At 40.2% G+C, this 24,642-nt stretch overlaps 1 protein-coding gene across 1 annotated transcript; it reads right to left on the minus strand.

Moving 5' to 3' along the window:
* Nucleotides 1-282: 282 nt before the first annotated feature.
* Nucleotides 283-7,167, minus strand: MRPS22 (mitochondrial ribosomal protein S22). Its single transcript, XM_075716573.1, is given in 9 exon segments — nucleotides 283-399; nucleotides 691-799; nucleotides 1,952-2,097; nucleotides 3,085-3,168; nucleotides 3,650-3,682; nucleotides 3,684-3,794; nucleotides 5,002-5,166; nucleotides 5,924-6,078; nucleotides 7,047-7,167. Coding segments are annotated over 9 exon segments (1,017 nt in total). The 3' UTR covers nucleotides 283-306.
* Between the last annotated feature and the right edge of the window lie 17,475 nt (nucleotides 7,168-24,642).

Consider the following 24,642-nt stretch of genomic DNA (forward strand, 5'->3'; position numbering starts at 1 on the left):
GTAGTGTTACACACTTCCTAAATAAAGGTTCAGGAAGTAAAATGAAATGTGGCTAATTCTTTATATTCAAGGTGCAACAGTAAAGAAAGGAATTCGGGTGTATTGTCACCTCAAACCAAAAATCATGATGACTGCTGTTAAGTTCATTTACAGAACTTCTGATAATAACAAGCTGCTGTAGTGATTCCTACATGTTTTAGTACAGAAATTTTTAGAACAGTCAGTTGTTTAAAGTATTTATTGTGGAATCCTGTACAGAGAATGTTTATAAACGGACTTAAAACTTATGATGAACTAAGGTTTATTTCATGAAGCTGTAGAAGTAGCCATTGCTTCTTCATAAGCCTGGAGGGCCAGTTGTATATAGCCTTCTTTCTGCGATTCAGTTTTCGCAAATACCTGCAAACATGGCAGGGGAGAGATTAATGTACAATTGAAAGCATAGCTGCATAATGAGATTTCACCATTCCAGTGGTAGATCAACCAGCTACAACTGAAATCCTGGTGCACCTATATATAGTTTACAAAAAAAACCCCAAAACAGAACACCAAAACCACCTGGCATGCACAACTGTTCTAGTCAAGTATCTACTTCTGAAGGTAAGGAGAAACTTAGAATACTAAATAGGCTTCTGCTGTTTAAAAGCTTTTTCTTCTGTAGTTAATTAGCCTTAAAGTAGGAAAGCGTACCTTGATCAGATCAACTCCTTGAAGTTTCCCTTCTTTAGCTTCTTTTGCTGATTGACATTCAGGATGAAGCATATGATACAGTGTAATTAAGCTTGTAGCATCATCCAGCCTAAACAAATAAAGGCCCATTTGTAGCAATTAGTTTCTCTTAATACTTAGCATATTTAGAGAAAGTGTACTTTGCACACCACAGGCTTTCATAAACTTTGGCTTTCACTGAGTATACACCCCATTGTCTATTGCAACGGCAACCTGTTCGTGAGAAGGAAGACGAGAAGCATGCGAACACCAAGGTGCACCAGGTATATAAATTTATCCATACTGCAGTTTAAGCTTGATGTACTGTTCAGCAGTAATAAAGCTGAAATCTTCTGTAAAATACAACTAATTATCCAGTAACAAGTAGGAAGAGAAACATTCTAATACTGACTGCAGTCACTAGCTTGTTTTACAGAAGTAGTATTAGAAATCTTGTGACACCTTGACCTCAATTGAATTTAAAAGTTGAACAGGTTTTTTTACATAAATGTAAGCATAAGCCACAAGTGGGTGCGTGGCAGGTAAAGATGTTCCAAACTCTGGTAACTTAAGTTGTCCAGGTATTTGAATTTTCCCTTTAACAATTTGATTCCAAAACTGGAACTTCCCTGTATTTCTTCATATCCTCAGGTTTAAAAGTAAGATCTGACCACCTGTTGAAAGTTTCCAACTTCAAGAGTAGGAAATGAACTTGAAGTTCTAATTATACAAACTTCTAGCTCTAGTGACATTTTGCACAATTAAATATTGTTTGCTTCAGAGAGTTTTGAGTAAGTTTAGCAGCATATCTTACAGAAATGCATCCATTCAAAATGAAAGTGTGTCTGTTCCAAAACTACTTAGGAATTGCTCCAAAACCTGAGTGTCTCAATCTTAAAAGCCAAAATTGAGCTCAGTAGTATAGAATTGTTAGGCTCTAAGATCAGCACTGCCCAGAGCTGGAAGTGTACTGACTATTACATGGGAAACAAAAATAAAAACCCAACAACCACAAAAGGCTAATTTCTGCAGAAACCTAGTTTAATACCCCACAACTTTATGGACTGTAGTTGGTGCTTCCATCCAGCATCTATACAGCTAAAAGTTACAGCTAGCCTCAAAGTTCAGGCAAATGAAAACTTATACATCTCACAGAAATACTGTTTTTATTTTCAAACAATGGTACCTGCTGTTTTCTATTTGTTTAGATAAGCAGAATTAATAAATGACAAACACCACTTACAAGTCTCTGTGGATCATATCTATTAGTAAGCCATCCGTTTTCTTTCTGTTTACTAGATACCATACCATTCCTCCAAAGTGTCTTGTTGAACGGAGCAGATCGTATTTGGCATGTTTCTCAATGTCATCATATGTCCGATGATGAACCTACACACAGAAAAAGTTTGTTTCGTTAGCATAACTGGAGCTTGATGACAGTTTCTCCCCTCTACCTCTCACTTAAGAGTTTTTAATCTATTTTCAGACCTCCCTGAAGCACCAGAGTAAGCCACAGGCTGAACCATGCTACCTTAAAGCTTTATACATGTTGTAATTCAGGGTAACACTGGGATAACCTAGTTATTAGTACTTAGGCATAGACATCTTTACGTTAAGAGAAAGGTAGACACTAGCTATGTACTGGAAATTTGGGGAGGGAGGGACATAAGCTCTGAACCTTCGTTTCACTGCTGTCAAGCTGTCATCTATTCTTTAAGGAGAAAAATGCTAGAGGAAAGAGGTGAAATTTTACTTTGAAGAAAGGTACTTGAAAAATTGCCTAATAGAAGTTACATTCTCAGTGATTTGAGAAACTATTACAGCTTAAAGACAAGTAAACATTTTAAAGGCAAGTGTAGACTAACATACTCACCAGTTAACTACAGTTACTAAATTTAAGTATTTCAGCTAGAAGCGTATTTTTGTACCTGGTCTTTGTTAAAAATAATACTTTGTGTACAGTGCTCTCAGGTACACTGCTCAGTTACCTAACTTCATCAGTTATCTACCTGGTCCTTTCAAATCCTAACACAGCAGTTAGCATGACTTCAGTAGCACAATTCTGGTTGTGGCCACTTTTGGGCATTATCATCAATTCTGGTTTGATACCAAAAATACCTATATAAAGACTATTTTTATGCATCTGTAGTTCATTCTATAACGTTCAAAGTTACTTAAGCAGAATCCTGTTTCGCTTTTCTGCAAGAAAAAAACCCAAAAACTCATCACCAGGATAACAGGTAATCTGTATGGGGGAAAAAAAGAACACATATGAACACCACCTTTGGTCCCCAAATAATACTTATGTTTACAAAACAAACCCTGAAGTTCTTCACTAATACTATTTTTAACTAGAAAAATGAAAAGTGAACTCACTCTGATATAGTCAGGTGAATCTGGCTCAAACTGAGCAATGCACATGTTAAGGATGTCCTCATGACGGTCTTGCTGAAACACAGTCTAAAACAACAGTTCAGATTCAGGAATAGACTCTGTATCATGCCATTCCAACTCTCCAAAATCAAAACAGCAGCCACAACATTTCTGTTCTGGGCAACACTTACAGTGATTATCCCCTTAATCGCAAGACAAAATGGATAGAAGTACAGTAACTGTCTTGATGACATTAATACAATGTTTCTTGATTTTTGTTTCTGAAACACCAGTTCACATTTTCAGATTGAGCATATAATTTCATCAATGCATAAGAATTAAATGTGGATTTCTAGTACGACAGCATATTGACACCTACCTAGGATTTACCTGGCCCTAACCTGGAACTTTATTATAAGTATTTTAACTAAGTTACAATGATAAGCAATAGTTCAAAACAGAATTCAAGCAGCTTAAAACATACAAGCAGATTGGCTTATAGCACAGTTGCACTATCAGAGCACAGTTAAGTAAAAACGAGCAGTTTTCAAAACAAGGAAGATCCTACCACAAGGTGTTCATCCTTGAACACCACTGGGGGGAATAACTCTGCGCCCTTCTTTTGGGAAGAATATCTGTATCATTCTGTCCCGTTCTTCCCACGTTGCTTTGCGTAAAACACCATTTGGTTCTCTAACTACGATGAAACGTTCCTGGAAAGAAGGTAAAAAAAGCATTATCTCTCAAGTCTTCTCTCTTTGTAGCCAGAACCATTGTAAAAAAGATTCTTATTTGGCAAACTCCTCCTATACCTAAGCTCACACTAATAATACCAGTTTCTAATTGATCGTTGCTAAGTGCTAGATTTGTCATTTCTCCCTTGATAACTGCTAATTAAGTGCTACATTTGCACCCTAATTTTACTGTATGACGTAACTGTGCACGTGCCTACACTAAAAGCTACAGCTCTGTGAAGTTTTGACAGATAACGTAAGTGATACCTAGAGAAAGTCATTAATGTTGCTGCTGGCCTGATTTTACGCATTTAGTAACACATATTAAATTAAGAAGGCAAGTGTCTTGTACTTTATTTCAGAGGTAGGTGCTAGAATCAAGTAAGGGCAAGTGCAAAACAAAGAATACAACAAATAAAACAATATACTCAGATCTGTTCACAAGCATATTTGGTTTAGGGCAGCAGATAGGAAAGTTTGTTGGGACAAGGAAGTTTCCAGTACATTGAGGCAGAAGAATAAATAGGAGGTTCCTGGAGAGAGCTTGAGATGGAGCAATATATAGAAGACCTGGCAATTCACTTCACAGGATCATCACTATATGTGTGTTTGAACCGTGGAGACTTCTTAGAATCGTAACTATTTTTTAAGAATTGTTCCAGCCTCTTATTACAGGTACTTACGACAATCTAAATGTTTCATTATACAAAGGAATCTTTATCCCTATACTCCACAATTCTATTTGACAACTGTTTCTTCACAGCTTTCTCATGAATTCATTTATCATTTACTCAGCTTTCCACCAAATCTTCGCAACTGTGAAGTAGCTCCATCTTTTGGTGTGTGCTATGCACAGCACTAAGTAATCAAATTCCACAGAAAGCTTCTAGGAAGTATGGAAGAACTCAGCACTCCTAGCATATCACAAGCATCTGCTTTTAAAATAATTAACTATCCAACATCTTCCCCCCCCATGCTTGCTTTTGAGCACTAGAATGTAATTTATCATTATCAGTTAGAAGCAAACATTTAGAAATATATGTCTTTGTATTGCCTCATACCAGACTGACTTTACAACTCCTCAACCTTTTTGCAAACTGCTAGAACTACCTTTTATTAAAACCTAAATCTTATTTTGAAATTAAGTGTGAAACACTCTTAAAATAAATTAATACTTGTTACTTACACGATGTGGAATGGAGTAAGTTAAATCTGTAAACACATATTTTGTAGTTTCAGTTCCTTCAAGGAATTTGTCTTCTGCTAAGACATCATCAATTGGCTCTCGTTCATTCAAAACAGGGGGCATGATTAGTTTTTCTTTAGCTTCCTCAATGGCTTTTCTTGTGGCCTTGGCAGGGGGGAAAGTAGTTTAATTTTACAATTAAAAAAAAATCATCCTATTGCAAACCTAACATACAATTTTGGGACAAGTATCTTCATTTAGAGAGAAGTTTTAAAAATCTTTTTTATCTTCTGCAGTTGAGAAGAAGTGAGACACTAATTCAATCTCCAGGACTACATTGTGCACAATATACCACTACTGTAAATTGGACAAATTGCTGGAGGAAGTTCCAAAACTAAAATCTACATATATTACTACAAACACCAAGTTTGTTTCAGGTGTTTTTCCACAGTAAATTTCACCCAAAGCATAAGCCACAATCAACAGTTTATATGTAGCTGTGATGGTGGTTTCAGAAGAACTGGCTTAAGTCAGGTCCCTTCATCATCCTGGACCATGATCAGACAACAGGAAAAAAAAAAAAAGTAGTCAAAGGATTCCCAGAGCTATAATTTAAATACTAGATAAAGATATTTAACACAATTAGGAAACATAAGGAAAGGGGATAATAAAGAGAACCTGTCACTCAAGAAAAAAAGCACCCAATTTCTTTCCATTTTCCACAGTAATCGAGAAAAATTGGGTAAATAAAAATGACTAAAGTGAAGAAACACCGATTTACACTAATTTAGGAAATGACCTGAAACAAAGCAAAGAAACCTAACTGTTTTCAACAGCAGCATTAAAGGAAGCAGAAATACGGACCGTTACAGACTTTTTGCTAAAACCAAAACTTATTTCAAAACGCAGCAGAGCAGCCTACCTCTTCCAGCTGAGCTTCGGTCATCAGCTTGTACTTGGGCGGTTTAAGCTCCTTTTTCACCGGCCTAAAAACCTTCTGCAGGTTGAGCCCTGTCATTTTGTAGAGCAGATTCTGAACCGCTTCATCCGCAAAGGAAGGCTTGGCGGCTTTTTCTTCTGCGGGAGGATTTCACACGCCGTTAACCCGGGTGGCGGGGAAGCCGCTGGCGGGGCGGGGCGGGGCGGGGGGAGGAGACGGCCGCGCCGCCCCCTCCCCTCACGCCAAGGCCCCGCTGCAGCCCCCCCACGCCTCCTCCCGCCCTCGCCCCCCCCCCCGACACCTCCTCCCGCCCTCGCCCCCCCCCCACGCCTCCTCCCGCCCTCGCCCCCCCCACGCCTCCTCCCGCCCTCGCCCCCCCCCCACGCCTCCTCCCGCCCTCGGCTCCCCCCTCGCCCCCCCCCCCCACGCCTCCTCCCGCCCTCGCCCCCCCCCACGCCTCCTCCCGCCCTCGCCCCCCCCCCACGCCTCCTCCCGCCCTCGTCCCCCCCGACACCTCCTCCCGCCCTCGCCCCCCCCACGCCTCCTCCCGCCATCGCCCCCCCCCCCACGCCTCCTCCCGCCATCGCCCCCCCCCCCCCACGCCTCCTCCCGCCCTCGTCCCCCCCCACGCCTCCTCCCGCCCTCGCCCCCCCCACGCCTCCTCCCGCCCTCGCCCCCCCCCACGCCTCCTCCCGCCCTCGCCCCCCCCACGCCTCCTCCCGCCATCGCCCCCCCCCCCACGCCTCCTCCCGCCATCGCCCCCCCCCCCCACGCCTCCTCCCGCCCTCGTCCCCCCCCACGCCTCCTCCCGCCCTCGCCCCCCCCACGCCTCCTCCCGCCCTCGCCCCCCCCACGCCTCCTCCCGCCATCGCCCCCCCCCCACGCCTCCTCCCGCCATCGCCCCCCCCCACGCCTCCTCCCGCCATCGCCCCCCCCCCACGCCTCCTCCCGCCCCCCCCGGCACACCCACCCCGTCCCGCTTCCCCCCCCCCTCGCCCCGGGGACTGCAGGCGCCCACCGCGAAGGGGGCGGGCGGCTATACGGGCGCTCGCAGTCCGTGAGGCGAGGCGGGCGGGGGGACCCCCTCCGCGCCCCTCGCACGTACCGTCCGCGGTCCCCGCCTCCTGCCCGAGCCCCCGCCGCGCGCGCCAGCCCCACAGCCCTCGCGCCGCGCGCGCCAGCCGCGCGGGCCCCGCCGCCGAGCCCCACGCCCCGAGCGCCGCCATCTTACGCACGCCCCTTCCCGGCCTGCGCCGGATGGCCCCTCGAGGCACGCTGGGAAATGGAGTCTCCCTTCGCCCCAGCGGCCTGTGAGAGCGGCGCCGCGGGGGGAGCGGCGCCCCGGGGCCGTGAGCCCGCCTCAGTGAGAAAGAAACGCGGTCCCCCGGGCCTTTTCCCTGAGGGAAATGGCAAGAAACCGCTCCCAGTGCGTTTGTGTTATTAAAACGCTGCTGAGGTGGAGGTGAGGGTCAGGTTAGGGTGCGAACCCGTTCTCCTGTTCCTGTCAGAGCAGGGACAACGCCGGCGGCGGGAGCAGGAGCGGGAGCAGGGCGGGAGGGACGCGGCGGGAGGAGAGGGTGGCGGCCGGCTTCCTCAGCCGGGAAGGGGACGGAGGCAAGGCTCCAGGCTGGCAGGTTTCCTTGCTTAGTGGGGAGACAGAGTAGTAGGAAAAAAGAGGAATTGAGGCCACCGTGTGCACCGCCGCGGTTAAACCGCCGGTAAAGTGCAGCTGCTCAGAGATTAGGAAAGGTGCGAGGCGGTAGGTTGGGTACGCTTTATCAGCAGCTGCCTGTCTGATGCCCCTCCGGCCGGTCAGCCGGCAGGGCAGGCGGCTACCTGCCCTAGTCCTTGGGCAGTCTACCTGAGAGGGAGAAATACTGCCGTAATTTGTACAAAGTTAAAAACCTCGTGTGGCTCCGCTAATTCGGCGCTTGCGTGGTGACTGAAAGGACAGTGGACGGCGGTGTTGTCAGGCGGCGGATTTCTCTCTGGCCCATAATTTGGGGGAACTCCAAAGGATACAGCAAGTGTTCGTGCCTGAAAGTACTACCTGAGGAGTACCTGTGCCTGTATAGTGCACTGGCTTCCTCGCTCTGGTAAAATCAGTCACTTCCATTGGTGGTGATGAACTTTCTCATGGTCAGGGAGCTCTAACATTTTTGCAAAGGAGGGAAAATAAATAACTCTATTCAAGCATAAAACCAAAATTAAATTTTATGTCCAATAGATAGAGCAGATCAGATCGAATGGCTGTGAAGAGGGGGCATGCTGTTGAAACGGGGATGTTATTTCATTGAAACAATAACTGACTTCTTATAACTGAGTCAGTTTCAAGGGGATGAATGTTTATTATTACTTGAAGTTTATTTTCTCTAGCTGGTCTATATTTTCTATTGTGAATTTCAGCCTTACAGACTGTGGTTAGGGGTGTGTGAAACAGAAAGAAAACCTATTATCAGCAGGCAAGTCTCTGTACAGGGGCTCTGAATGCTTCGAATTTTAAAATGTTCAAAGCCACTCATTGATGCAAGCTGGCTGATGACTTCCTGTCGAAACAGGAAATACTTCATCTCCAGGAGGGAAGCCATGGGAACACAAGTAATGTGCTTAAATTCTGTAGATTTCCGATTGTTTTAAATTTTAGTGGGTTGTTCATTGCTTTGCCAAATCAAAGTCTAAATTATGTTACTTTTGAAAATGGGGATAGATGTCTTGGAGAAAAGAAGGCTTTATAGCATATATTGGTTTTCATTAGAATAAAGTTAACCATCAGCTGAACAATATATTTGTTTCCAATAATAGATCTTCGTTGTACTAGGAAGTATTCCTGTTTTCCTGAGCCTTATTCAATATCCAAACATGTGTACTGGGTTGAATTTTATGTTCAAGCTTTTCAATATCCTGGCCTTTGCATTGTCAGAAAGGTAGCAGGAGGGCATATTCTTCTCATATTTCTATTGGTACAATTAAGTTGAAATCATTGAGAATTGAAGAGTGCAAACGAACCCTTAATATTATTTTAATGTAATTTTGTGCATAACTTGTTTAAATAATGCTAAGAAAATGAAAAATAATTTTGAGGAAAGGGAGAAGATGTTGTTTTTCAATTCTTGCTTGGAAGATCTCTGGAGTGAGAGCTATACCCTATAAGGGAATTGGGAAGTTACTTGGCGACTTGCCTAAAAGCCACTTCAGACCTGTTCATGAATTTGGATGGCAAGCCAACATCCATTTTAATTCACAAAAGTGCTTAGAAAAACAACAGAATTTATTGGGCTATATCCAGGAGAGGTTAAATTCACATTCATTCTGTACAGGAGTAATAACAGCTGCTGTGAGGATTAGCCTTTTGGCTGGTGGGATGAAAGGAAATATTAACTAACTATACTGTAGATGGAAGTACAGCACGTTAACATAATTTATAAAGCAATATCAATTTATATTGGATAGGTTGATTAGATTTTATTTATAGTTTATATTTGTACTGATGTAACAATTTTAAGTAGGATGTTTTATATTGGTATACTTAGAAATACAACACCAGCTTGAAGAATCAGTGGTGTAAAAATTTATAATGAAATAAAGAATCTTTCTTAGCTTTTGTTACTATTTTGAATGCATCCCAGGACAGTTGCTGTTGGAAAATTACAACCATCTGATGATGGGGGAGATGTCCCCTGTGAAGCACATTGGTGGTCTAAGTCTGGATTCTATTGGAAAAGTGTCAATACAAAATCACCTCCACAGTTGGCATTAATTTCCTTTTTGTTGGTAGTTTCAGGAGAGCAAAAGGATCAGATGGCTGCTGAGAGTGAACCAGTTTGGTTAACAGCTCGGGGAAAGAGAAGGCAAATGGGGAGCTTAGGAGCTTGCGTTGTTGCTTTGCCTGTTTAATTGATAAAATAAGGGGCTGTAGTTTATCAGTCTTTCTGAATAATAAATATGTCAAATTAGTAGTAAGAAGTTGTTAGGAAGGAATAATTCTTTCTCAGAAAATATACAGTGAAAAATACAAAATGTAAGTTTTGGTAACTGTGCATCCAGCTGCTGTAAGAAGAAACAGAGTGAACCCAGTCAGGCTGTGTGCATGTCACAGTTGATGACATGACCTTTTTAAAATTAATGGTTGGTTCTCTTGTTCTTGATAAGAAGGAATCTGGCAATCCTGTGGAACATTTTTCTGAGGGACACAATGCACCAGGTTGGAAGCTCTTTTTACTAAACCCGCATGGATTAGTCTGAAGAGAAATTATTTTTTCACAGAGAAGGCAGAGAGTGCTGAAGTAAGAGAGATGACACAAATATTATTATATCATCAAATTAGTCTTTAAAGGAATAATATATCACATGTGGTTGGTTTTGTTTCCCCATGTACATAGATGGAGTGGGTTGGGTTTTTTGCTAAAATTATTGGGGTGGTCATTTGTAGTGTTATTGTCTATTTTCAGGCATATTACCTGCAAGCATCTTATTTGCCAGTTTCTTTTGCTTAAGGGAGAGGGTATTCTTTTCTCTGGAATTGTCTTTTAAGGTCTGTAGCCATGGATTTGCATTGCCATCCAGAACCCGGGGTAGCTATTTTAATGATGGTGGTGGTGATGATGCATGAGCCTTTGCTAGTACATCAAAGCAGCTATTTTCTATCTTAAAGACCATATAGATATCTGAAGCTGGTTTATTTTCAAATTTCGTTTTGATACTTGACAGCAGGGACAGATCAATATGGCTGTAGAACTCTCTCCTGAGCTGCTGGGCCAAATTCACCTCTGAGGGCAGAATTATGGGTGGTTCTGCAGGACAAAGCCCATTCTTACAAATAATAACTGGGATGCCCACTGGAACGAAAGTAATTGAGCTCAACTGTACCCATTATCATGCTGCAGGAACAGCTACCTTCTGTAACTATCCTTAGTGAGAGGGAATGAGTGAAACATTCTGCAAAAGTCTTCCAAGTTTGTTTCTTTGGTGCTGTCAGTTTTAGCAAGTGCTAATACTAAGCATAGGTTGAAGAGCAAATGTCCCTCTAGGTTTTATTTGTGCCTTGACTATTTGACATTTGTATTTCAGATTTGAAGGAAAAATGACAAACCAAAAAGGATTATACATGCTCTTTAATTTTTAGTCTAGTTTCAGATGAATTTATGCTATGCACATGTGCTATATTCCTATGGGCCACAGGGGGGCAAGATTGAGATTTTAAACATGAAGAATGAAAGTGCCTGAATAGTTATAGTGGGTAATGTAAATGAACTGTTTTCATTAATGACTCAGATTTGCCTCTGTCTCACATAAAGCTGCCATAATCTCACTTTAATAATGATAAATTAGATATATACAAATACTGTCTCCAGTAATTGAGATTACATACATTATTTATAGTAGGGATATAAATCCCACTTCAGTTTATATTGTTTTCTTTCCTACACTACAAGGGCTTGAGCCAAAGCCCATTAAAGCCATTGGAAGTCCTTCCCTGACTTCAGCAAGCTCTGAATTAAGTGCCCATATTTTTCAAATAAATTTTATTCTTCCTTTCTGCTGTTGTAATACTTTTAAAAATGAATTGTCAAGAAAAAAAATAATAGTAAATATTCAGTATTATTCAAAGTAAGGTAGGATTTGAGTAGTTGTTGTTTTCCCCCTTCTTAATAATTTTTTAACTTCTCTCTCATTCCATCACTATTTAAAGTCGTGTCCATCTGAATCCAAGCACTCGTGAGGGCATTGTGAACTAAATCTGGTGTCCAGCACAAATTGTTATGTGTGGGCAGGATAGGACATATCTGATACCTTTATTTCCACAGTAGAAGGACAGAGCAAGGATCCTGGCTGATTTGTTGCTTTGTTTTGTTCTCTGGGGACAGGAATGTTTGGAGGCAACGGCACCCTCCAATTCAAAGGTTAATTATAATGTTTCTCTTCTCTCCTGTTGCTAACACAAGTAGTCAATACCTTTCTCTCACAATTGTACTTTTATCTGTTTTTCACTGAAACCTGACAGAATATTCTGAAACCTAGACTGTCCAGATTAAACCTAGATGTGTTTTATGTGTATTGCCTGGCCTGTTGTCGAAGGCTTCATAAAAATCCAAATCAGATGTGTCTGCTAGTTACACTTTGTCCTATTTTGTCACTCTCCCAAAGTAGCCTGGAGATATGATTTTCCTGCTTTTTTTAAATCCAAGTTTCATCAGGACTTTTGTATCATTTTATGGTTTTTCATTTTATTATTTTAATCAATGAATTTACCTGACACAGAAGCATATCCTCCTAGTTATAAACTGTTCTAATACCTGTTTCATGGTAACAGCAATATTTTGTTTCTTCCAGCCTTTTCTCATAATAGCTGATTTTATTAACAGACACAACCACTTCATTCTTCAATTCTTTCAGAAGTAGGTGAATACATTTTTCTGCTGATGACTTGTTACAGTTAAATAGATTAATTTTTTTCCAAAACTGGTTCAGTCTCTATCATAATTTTCTTTGTTTATTTTTTTTCCAGTTTTAAGAGCAGTTACCTCACAGCCAGCCATCTTGTTGCTTAGTGCTGCCCAGAAACCACTCTTAACTGCATGCCATTCCCTTCTCATGTTCTTTTTGCCTCTGATACTCCATCTGTCTGTGGGATTCTTTCACAAGTTCGCTTCTTCTGGTTTACGTAATTATTTTTCTTTACATCTCCTAATTCTTCTTCATTTTGCCCCTAAGCCTTCCTGTTTTCATCTTCTATTTCTTTGAATTCATCTGGATTTATTAGAATTAGTTTTGTCACCTTGCTTTCTCTTTCTTCTTTCCCCAAATTAATTTTTCATGGAAATAAGCTCCTGCAGTTTGCTATTTAACAATATGCGTTTTTTATTTACTTTGTTCTTGTTGTTGATAAGGGCAATGCATACCTTTGGCTTGCTATTATATATTTAAATAGCCTACGTGAGAGGGCCAACTTTTTTTAACTGATTTTTTACCCATACTAGACTAAAGGACTTTTTTACACTATTTAAAATCAAATCCACTCTCTTCTAAAGGTGGCGCTGGAGAGGGGGTTTTGGTGGGTTTTGTTCTTTTTTTTTTTTTCCTTTCCTTTGGATCCAGATGTAATACAAATTAAATTTGCTTAGGCAAACCCACTGTGCGTTTAAAAAAGTCATTATAAAGACAGGATCCTGGGGGTCTGACAGAAAAGCTAAACCAGCTGTGCTCTCCAGTACAAACAACACATAAATCTACAGTATCTTCTCTTCATGATCAAATAAATGAAAGAAAAGGCTCAGAAAGTAAAAGATATTTTTATCTTACAGAAGCAGAGCTAAAAGAATCTAGTCTGAGTTTAAATCTCAGCCATTTCTGTTAGGCTGTTAAAATCTAACTTTTTTTCATTCATTTTAAGCAGAAGTATTTTGATTTGCTAGCCAAACAACTCTGTTTACCTGTTTGATATGAAGGTTGTCTTTAGGTCCAAGATTAAATGGTTATTCAGCTCTTTAGTGAAGACCGTGTCTCACAAGAACAGTTTCCACTTGTGTTTATTCTTATTTTGTTTCTATCCAAGCAAATCAAGAAAATCCTAGAAACAAAAATAGACACAGCATTAATTTGGTCAAATAGTTATCAGATTGTTTTCCCCATTTATTTCCAAGTAAACCTCTTGACATTTATTAGGTTGCCCACTAGAGTTGATAGGAGGACTCCCATCCATTTTTGGACAAACTGTCTGAGTAGTGTACAAGATGTCACTAGATGATTTCCAGAACAGCGTGGACAAAAATGATTCAGCTGGTGCTATACCTGCTTCATCTGGGGCAAAATATAGATGTATATTCTTTACAAACTGTTTTAAAACTGTGCACTGAATGAGTAATTGCATTTATGCTTCTTTTGGTTTTCAGAGAGTATGTATATGGGTAGAAACCTGTACACTGTGTTACCACAGCTCTTTCTCCGGTGTACCCATAATCCCCATATGCTCAGCCATGCCATTTTGCAATACATGATATGATCATTAACATATGTCAATGTTTGTACATTTGGACTAGAATAAGTGCTTGGATCTTTATGAAGGCACATATTACATATCTAAATAAATAATGTAGCTGGGCAGCTGGAGAGATCTCGTAGTGGCTTTATAAAATATTTCAAGGGAAAAAACCAGCAGACGGCCCAGCATGCCAGAAGAAATACTAGTGACAGAAACATAAAAAACACAGGCCTAATTCTGCCCCATGCACTGTATGCAGCGTGCCCCCATTTGTCAGAGGGATGAGTGCATAAGACACAAAGTCAAAGTGTGGAATTCTTCCCTTGTTGGGGAAGGGGATGAAAAACAACCTTACAGCAACCAAATAGACTGAAAGTTAAGATGAAAAGCTAAAAGTGCTAGAAATCCAAATGTTCGTATCTGGTTAGATTTTTTTTTTTTTTTTACAACTGCACAGCAAAAGGGGAATGTCTTGGTCCTCCCTTGTATTCACCCTATTCTGGGCTGCCTGATTCTGATTCCTTCTCTTACACCCACTCCATACACGCACATCATATCTTTTCATAAACAGTCTCAGCTTATTATTCAAGTGGAAACAATGAATAATTTTCTTTCAGGTTATTGAGCTGAGTCAAGTCACAGAGGGGTGTAATGAGTGCCAGAGCCTCTAAGGGAAAAAGAATGGAAGAAGGATCTTCTCATTTCATTAGCAGCAAGCCTCCAGATTGTGTCACACCGTTTCAGGTAACTACAACCTCAAGGTGCAGCTTTATAACTGGCCAAAACTGATCTAAGACCATCCTGCTCCCTCTGTTCAAGCCCTCCCTTGGGCTGTTTTGCTTGCTGGAAACATTTTGGTCTCCATGATAGTCAATAAACAGAGCCAATTATTTTCTTCTGAATTTTGATTAAAAGCACAATGGTTCGGGCCACATACAAACTCAGGATCTGACTCTGAAAGGGAGCTTATACGCTGCATGGAAAAGCTAATCGGATTCTGTTCCCTTTGTGTCTCTGCAACAGCACAGGGACTTCCTAAACCTTACAAGGTATTATTGAGATGCAGCCAATCCACATGATATTTTACAGTAGAATTTTGTAGCACTGAGATCCCTTTGTTTTTCCTGTATGCTCCAGTGCAGCAGAATTACTTCTAACCCAAGTACCATTTACTTTGTAAGTAGGCAGTGGAGGTTTTGACTGATACTTACAAATTAGGCTATTGCTTGGAGGGTTTTAGTTTTGATCCAAAAACTAAAAGGACAATTTGAATGCTGAGGCAGCAGAAAATTAGGTCTGATCCTGTGAGCAACAGAGCAATATGAGATCAGTATTGTGTAATTTTGGATAACTGTGTCCGAAATTAACTGGCCATGTGCTGTGCATATTTCAGCCCGAAGGACTGAATATTTGCCCTTAAAGCAAGGCATCATTTTAATTAGTTGTTCACTCTTTCTCCCTCTCCTCTCATCTCTTTCTTCATGGTACACCCAATCAAACTTCTTCTAAATGCTGGTACAATATGTGACTCTGCAATATACTATATGCTCTAAATGCGATTATAGCTCATACTGATGACAGTTAAGTGATGCCTACTTTGTAGTCAGATATTCTTTTGCCTTCTTGTAATAATTTCCTCAGTGCTACTCAAAAAAAAAAAAAAAAGAGAATGGTAGTTCAGAATAGTATCTGCCTTGTCAACTATTAGATGTGATTGTTTTATGACATAGTACTGTATTTATGAAAAACAAAACTGATCCGTGTTTATTATTGTGAAATAATTTGCAGTATCCTTTCAAAGCTCTCAACGTTATTCCCTGTATGGCCACAGAACACTAGATGGCACTGTGTGGCTGCGTGTCATACACAGGAATGACAGTAGCCAAAGTCTCTCAACACATGAAAGAATCCTCATCTTTCAAAAATATTTGTAATATTGCCTTTTTATTATGAAAACAATTAAAATGTGTAAATGCTTGATTTTTACACTCTAAAAGCATTGCAAACCTTCTTATTCCTGCATTATGATTACATGGAGAACATTTCTTAATGAGTTAGACTGGCAAGTACAACATTTGCTCATTCTTTTGGTCTACTATAAAGCTCTCCAATAGATTAATCTACCAAAAGGGAAAATTTTCAGTTCCTGATATCATCAGCATGCTCCTTACCATAGAACAGGAAGGAAGGAATGACAGCTAGTGTGTTGCTCTCTTCTATCTCCTCAAATAACCTTTTACACAGTGCTGTGGCATTGATGAGAAGGGACATTTTGAAAATTAAGTAAAAAGCAAAAGGTGTTAGGTAGCAACAGCAACCTTATGCCCTCACTTTGAGCTGAAGAGTCATCGTGAAGACAAACAGTGCAGCAGTTGTTACTTTGTCAGTATTTGGTTGGTTTTGGATGACTTCAGAAGAACTGGTTTCAAAAACACAGATCTTACACAGCTAACATGTTATTCAAAAGGGCCCAATCCTGCATTGGGCATCCTGCCCAATCTTTAAGGAGAAGATTGAGTGTGTTGTGGTAATGTAGTTAAATCACATGTAGTGTTTTGTTACTTTTCCGTGTCATATCCCACCTCTGTTTCACTGCTTTGGGTTTCTCTGTTCCCCAGTCTGTGTGGGTCACTTTTCATCAAGATAAAACCAATTCCTAGCTAGGTTCTGTTAATAATTGCCACAGACTTCTTGGTGACTCTGGGTCAGTCATTTTCCCATTTTGTGTTTCTTGATTCCTCCAACTTTAAAATACAGATCGATTGGATGGACAGTAAAAATGAAGTGTTACTGCATGTATTCCTACTTTCATTTTCATTAGGCCTCATGAAATATATTAATTTTTTAAAAATATTAAAGGGTTTAATGAGTAGCTGTCATGTAAGTTTGAGGACTTTTGATCAGGTATTATTTTAATTCCTACTAGAATTTTGCATTAACTGTTCAATGTCTTTTCAATTTTTCCAAACAGCCCTACTTTTTAAAATGCTGCCTCTTTATTCAGCAAGTCTCACCCTGTCCTATGTTTGGCAAAGTTAATTATCTCACCTTACAGAAACGTAGGCAGAAATAATTTTTAGAAGGATGAGACGATGATATGACTTTAATGCGCCTCTGTACAATTTTGCATGTATTGTATTATTGCTGTACAAACAAGAGGGAGATTTTTAATGGTGAGGACCCACCAAGAGTATTACAGATGGACATTATGCTTGAGACACCACAGAATGTTACATTCCCTCTGCCCACTGGTGTATTCTCAGTAGGGCAGGAAGGCTGTATATCTGCCTCTTGGGACAGGGGGATTAAAAGGCTGTTTCCTGTTCTGCCACAATGAAACTGACTGAAGGACTGTCCAATGGCTTGTAGTTCCTGTTGGATAGGTGGACTCAGTGGTGGTAGGATGAATGTAGCGGTGTCTTATTCTTTCTCTTATTATAGGCAATGCTGCTTTCTATGCCAAAAAGGAGAGGCATAGCATCGAGCAGCCATTTTATTTCCAGTTCCTCCCCATTGTCTTTTCCATCCTACTGCAGCTGTCTTGTGACAAAGACCAGCAGTCATTCCATTTTGGAAACATGGCTACCTGAGGTGGGAGGAGAATGTGGGGAAGAGGAAACCTTCATAGGAAGAATAACGTGTTTAGGGGCTTTATTAATGACCCTTCTCCACCGCCAGTTTCTTTTTTGCTGTTGGGTTCTCTGCTTCATGTTCCCCACTGGTGCTTTATTTTGACATTTTTGACCCCTCACACACTTTCTTTTTTCTACCCATTGTCCCTTTCTCTCCTCTTCTTCATTTCCTGGTAGAAGGGCATACCCCTGTGGCATTTAGTTTTGTTTACTTGGGTATCATAACTGTCCCCACCAAGAACATTATTTTTTGGGTACTCATAACCACTGTGTATAAGTGTAAACTGTTACCTCTGGTGGCTACAATCCTTTATTTCCAAATGAGGAACGCAAACAAGGAAAGCCCTTGATCAGTGGAAATGAGATTTGAGACTTTCTGCAGTTTGCAGACTGATCAACTGTAAAATTAAAACAACATTTTGGAGAGCAGTACTAAAGTAAAACAAATATCACCAATCATGAAAGAATTTTCCTAAGGTTTGAACTTATTGTTTGTCTTCAATAATTCAAAATAAAATCTGAATCCAAACTAGCCACAGAGCTGCCTCCATCCTCTTACAAAGCAGCCAGTCTCTTAAAACAAACAAATAGATATTATGAGCAGATGCTAACCCCAAATTATATCCCCAGTACTTTAGAAGCCAAGGATCTCTGTTTTTCCCTCCGACAGGAGAGGAGCGTGCATAGCCCTTGCTGGGTTAGGGTGTGATGAGGCCCACCTGCTCTGACTGACCAGGTGACTCAGAAGCACGGCTGCTTTCTGCAGCCAGCCAGTTCAGGGGAGGAACTCCAGCCCACCCACTCTGCTGGAACACCACTGCCAGGAGCCCACAAGGCCTGGCTAGGCTGCATTATGGTTTGGATTGAAAGACAACCAGGGACACAGGTGTTGCTTGGGAAAAACAGCTGTATTTTGAGATTATCTTGATAGCCAGAATGTACCCCATCCTTACAAAACAAATTGTTTCCCCCATCCTTCCGATTGACAACACTAGAACAGAGGACACTAAACTAAGTGTGCTATGTCTGAGGAAGTGTCCATGCCTCAAGATTCCCAGCTGGTGGGGAAAAACCCTTCAAAACACCCTTTCCAAATCAGATTGTTTTAATAGTAGCAAGACTAAAGGATCTCAAGTCTCCTACTTATGTTTTCAATGAGAAAATGGCCAAGCAATAGCCAAAGCCCCTCGCAGAAACAGGACATCCTGAGTTGTGGCAGATGGACTTCCTTTACAAAGTTTTAATGAAAGTTTTCAACAATAGCTCTGTGTATGTTCTTGGGGAGGTTAGCATGTGTACACGCTTACGTACACACACACTGTGCAATGCTACACAAGCTTTTTAAAATAACATAGAAAACACTATGGGATGTGTATGTTTTGCTGGAAGAAATGTATTCTGTAAAAAAAAAAAATTATTCTGTTATGGCATAAGGCAGGATTAGGTAGAGAGAAAATTTCAGGATGAGGGTGGCCACAGTTGAAGGTCTTACAGTGAGTGTTCAGTGAAATATTCTTGTAACATAAAATTAAAATAAATGAAGAGTAAACTTAACCAAGGTATCAGTGAACTTAAACAAATCTTGATGCTAAATAAATCGTCTGAGGAAGCCAAAGTGCAATAATTAGGAAGGGATAATTGTGCTTTCTCTCCTTCCTAGAAAAGATAGGGATTTTTTGTAATTTCCTAAATACATAGCAAAAGTAACTAGTGTAAAATGCTAGTGAAAGATGACAAACCTCTGTTGAAGTTTATGATATATAAGAATCTACTCTGGCTGAAGACCCGTTCCATGGTAATAAAGACAGAGTAAAAGAAAAAAATTAAAAATATTTTTAAAGTTTTATCTGCTATCGCATATAAAAAGATCTGGAAATGTCACATTTAATAAAACAAAACAGTTACTATACTGTCAATTTAGACAGCAATGGTGGTAAAGTGTGTTATCCAATTACTGGTGAAGTTGTCTTTAGCTCATAGCTTTTCACACAAAAACAGTGTGTTGCAAAATGTGAAGGGGAAAGATGGTACATGAATGCAGTTTTTCAAAAGTTTTTGTTTGTGCTCTATACCAGGGTTCCAGCTCAGGCATCATTAATTACCAGTGCCTGGGCTTCTTTGCCACAGAAGGCCAGAAATCCAGGAGTGAGCTTTCATGGGCCACTTAGTCAGCTATTGCAGCAAAAGTATGGCTTCTGACACAAACAGAGCATCTGAGTATGCGGCCTTATGTCACTAAATGATCGAATTGGTGCTTATCTTTCCTCAGCTCTCACTGCTTTTTTTCATCAAACAAATGGTGCAAATCAGTGAATAATTGTAAATGATAGCAATATGTCAAGGGCAATACATACCACATTTAAATGCAAGGTAAATGCTTAGAAGAAAGAGGAGTTTTTAGTAATTGTCATAGAAGCTTAAAAGTATTCAGAGATTTAAAAAAAAAAAAAAATTGTTTTATTCCATCCTTCACCCAGTTCCAGATAATTTGACCTTGTTGTGTTTCACATGAAGTAGTCACAGTTCAAATCATGTATCTTTGGCAGCAACCTCTAAGGTCAGCACTTCTGGGTGAGCATGGATGTTGGTTACTGACCTGGCTCTGAGGCAGACAAAGTGGTTGGCAGCCATATCCTTGTGCATGTTCTTCTGCTGTAACTCAATTTTGGTTGTAAGGGATTTCATGGTGTTTCATCTCTGGATAAAGTTTTGCACACTGGTGGAGGTGAACACTAAAGAAACGAAAACCCTTTTAAGATCAGGTCATATAGAACAGATGTTTAAATGTTGGGGCATCAATCCACATACGTGCTTGTTGTATGTCAGTACTTATTGGAACAAAATTAAACTGACAGTGGCCTACTCAGGCCTGGCATCTTTTCAGTGGTAATGAAAAGGTAATGAAGCCCCAATAAAAAAATTCTATTGAAGACATCAATATGTGGTGGGTGGGGTGTTTTTTTTTTTTTCATTTTGCATTTTTGTTACTAAATAGTAGGCTGATTTGTGATAAGAATATCTTCTTCCTTTTAGAGTAAGTATAATTATTTTATTTTGCCTAGTGGTATTTAAGAGTATCCTACAAATACATATAAAGTTTCTCCTGTTTAGCATGTAGACTTCCAGGAATTACTTTCCTCTCTTCATAACTTAGAAAAAGCACACAACCTTGTTAGAGAATCCTATGTTAAATAGCAATTAAGAGAAGAGAATTCAGGAAGGCAAAGTGTAATTACTCCAACTGGAATTTGGCCAGAACCTACCCCCCCTATGATTAGACCTTATTTCCTTACATTAATTAATGTACCCATGTCCACCCTGAATCAATATAAAAGCCAAGACTGTGAGTTGAACATACCATCTGAGACACAGGCACCCCTAAATAGCTGCCCTCAGGATTCCAGGAATCAGATTTGCATGTAGAGCAATAGCATGGTTTGGAGCAGATTCTTTTTCTTTTTTAATGTTTGTGAGTGTTAACTTTAGTTCTTTTCTGAGGTACCAGTTTTCTAGGAAGGACAACAGATGGACACTGTTCTGATATCAATTATCTGGTACAGCTCTGTGGAACTCAGGAGAGTTTAGATTTTCAAGCAATGCTGTGAGATAATAAACTATTCTTATGATATTTTAACAAAATTATATTGTTGTCAAAATCCAGTAACAGCATGAAAAAAATATTTATTAAAAACCCTGTGCATTTTTGTCTTATATGGTAAACAATCTGGTCTTCTAATCCCTTCTGAATGGTTCATGCCCATGCTTAGAATACCCTAGTCATAACCGCAGTGGCACCTTCACCCTCTCTTCTGTTTTTAGTTTTTGTTGTACTGTATTCCCAGAAATCTGTGTCAGAATTAGAGGACCATTGTGCTGTATGTTACACAAACATACAATAAAAAAAGACATGCCCCAAATTTGATACTACTGTAATTGAGAGACTCTTCTATTGTTCCTATTATCACAGTATATGGAAACCTTCCCAAGATGCTTTAGACAGGATGACAAAGGCTAAAAAAGAACAGCACTGAAAAGAATGTTTGGTTTAGAAATTTTGTGTCATCATTGAAACTACAATAAGGTAAAGACTTTCTTTTTCTTCTTTTAAATGAAGATGTGAAAAGTCTTTCTCATTTTGTATTTGCCAACTGGAACCTGGGTTTGGTATTCCTGGGAGACAATGGAACATGGGCAGGAAGTGTTTGCTGTTGAGGAGGAATGTTGTGATGTGCCATATCAGTTGGAATCCCTAAGCCCTGAAGGTATAAAACTGTGTAAATTCCACTTATTTTAGGTCAATAAGACCAGCCCCAGGTAGGTTACAGTTGCATTTAACACATAGTGATATAAAGTAATAGGGAGAAGAAGTAGCAATGCTAGTGCTAGAAAACATGGATATATGTGAACGAGGTTTGTGTAAAGATGGATTGATTTGAATTCTTAAAAACAGAAAATAAAAGCTTAAACAAAATGCATATCATATAGAAGAAATATTTCATAATCTTTTACTTATGAGTTAGTTTTTGTAGAGATTTGACTGACTTGTATCTTGCACTCTGCAAAACAAGGGGTTTTTACCATAAAGTTAAATTTCCAGGTGTCTGAGAAGATTCATAAAGATTCTGATACAACACCAGAGGAAAAAATTAATTGGAATGACAAATGGCAATCAGATACATTTTACTGGGACAGATTCTTAAATGATCCATGCTATGTCAAAGAGCAATAGAACTTAAACTGAAGACATCAGGAAGATGTTGGTTTTGTACCTTGGGTCTGAAATCTGTTTATTGTTGACCTCTTTAGAATTAGTATGGATTTAAACAGAAAAATTCTATCCAGGACATTTTTATTCTAGTCGTCTTAGAGCCCTTAGGAAGAGAAAAACACATTGTAAATTATTTTGTTGTGTTTTAATGCTGTACCTCTTCAGGATCAGTGGAATGCTCAATGTCTTCTGATGGATAATTAAGCCTGACTTGTTACTGGGAATGTCCCTGTAGGTATACATAGGAGCTCGTTAAGAGGAAGAGGGCTGAATGCTGGGCCCAAATCAGGAGAAGGTTCTTTGGTTTGGCATGATTTGGCATGTTTGCTTGATGACTCTGCCACCTGGAAGCTGGCTGAACTCTTGGAGGGTCAAGTTCCACATGGGGCTGAGGAGGAAGAGAGGGTAAGTTTGAGCAGACAGATGCAACCATTGCAATGCAGTGAAAGAATTTGTAGGGATGTGTTTTGCTTCCACACCAGAAGGAGGAGACTTACAGCAGACAAACAGAATGTGTGGCCCTGTGTCCTGAGCTTCCTGTTATAAAGCTTTGATTTTGAGGTTTGCATTTACATCTCTGTACAAATCTGATTTCAGTCCTGAGCCTGAAGCTCAGGACACAAGCTCTTGTCTTGCTTCCCGTTTTTTCTAGAGTTCTGCTGCTTATGGGCCAGAATAGAACAAGCATTCACTTGTTTCCAGTTAGGCCTTTCAGTGAAATGACTGGTTTCTCACACTTGCCCAGCAGATCCAGTTGAGAGCCATGTTGGAAGAATAGCAAGCGGATATCTCTGAGGAACCGGGGGCCTCGTTTTCAGTGGATAAATGTGGTTTCAGGTCTCCTAGAAATTTAGTCACAGTCTATAAAGACAGTTTGTTAACAAAAGTTGTGATTTAGGGTTATATGGATGCAGTCATATGTTGTCACGTCTTTCATTTTTTAGGATGATTTAGGAGATTGGGATGTTTATGACCCTAGAATCTGATTCCAGTCTTCTCTTTCCCTGAAAATGAAAGTTTGAGCAAGTCATTTGTCAGTTTAAGATTTGATGCACATACTAAAATAAATCACTTTACTTCAGAAGTTGGGTAAATTCTTCTTCACACAGATCAAATCCAAAATAAAGCTTTTCTAGACTGCACTTTCCATTTCCCAAAATACTGGTTTTTATTTGTTTGTTGACTATAAATAACAAAAAATATAAATGCATTAAGTGCTGTGTTAGCATCCGAGCATCTGTTAGCATCACTGAAACAAGTAAAAATACCTACTGTGATTTAATAACCATATTGGCTAGCGCGTAGGAAATTAAGTTGAGTAATGCCTTGTTCAAGATATGTTCCACTGAAGTTGAGGACAGCATTGAGCCATCTTCTTGAGGTTCTGCTTCCCTTGTAGGTAGCAACATTGAATAGAAACAAAATAGCTCAGAACACAGGGGATAAAAATGGATTATCTGAGAGCACTGGGGAAGTGACCTAAAACACAACATGGTTTTTTGTTGTGGGTTAGTTATTTTAATGTTGGACTAGTCCTCAGAGAATGGGTGGAACCCTCTCTCCAGCCAGAAGAACCCAAAAGGGTATGAGCTCACAACAGGAACACGTGGGATTTATTCCATTTTGCTCAAATCTGAGATATTAAGCCACCCAGGCCTGATAAATTAAACTGACCTGTTGAAATGACCGTAAAACTTTGTGTAACTGAAAACTCTGTGCTAATTTTGTAAAGCATGTGAAGATATCTTATAGAAGAATGAGTATCTTGGATTCCTACCACTGGATGCTAGATTTCATGAGGAGAACGTGCTGTGTGTGAAACTGCAAAGGAGGTATAGTTTAACCTGTATTTTTCCCTTAGTTTTTCTTCTTAGAAGGAAGCAGGGAAATGTAGTGATGGCTTCCAATGAAAATAAATTTCTGTCTCCTGATGCCACCTGTGTAGCAGCTGCACCAGTCAATGGCTGGAGCGCGTGTTCTTTTTATTCCCTCCCCACTAGCTCCTGGGAAGGGGTATGTTGCCTGCCTTAGTATTTGTACTTTTATTGCCTAGCCTGCTTTTGATCATATTGTTTCACCTGTGTTAGATCCTGACTTTGCTATTGTTTATGTAGAAAAGTTGCACTAGTAGCATCTTACCTTTTGTGTTAATTAGCTCACACTACAGCGGGGTTGTGGAGATACGGGTATAAGCTGCTCTCAGAGGAAAGAAAGCCTCATGGCTGAAGTTAACCCCACAGGACTTTCTCAAAGCCACACAGGAAATCTGTGACAGATCCCAGAATAAATCCCAGATTTCCTGTCTCCTCCACTTGTGCTATAA

Source organism: Pelecanus crispus, chromosome 9, assembly GCF_030463565.1.
Source record: "Pelecanus crispus isolate bPelCri1 chromosome 9, bPelCri1.pri, whole genome shotgun sequence".
Classification (NCBI taxonomy): Eukaryota; Metazoa; Chordata; class Aves; order Pelecaniformes; family Pelecanidae; genus Pelecanus; species Pelecanus crispus.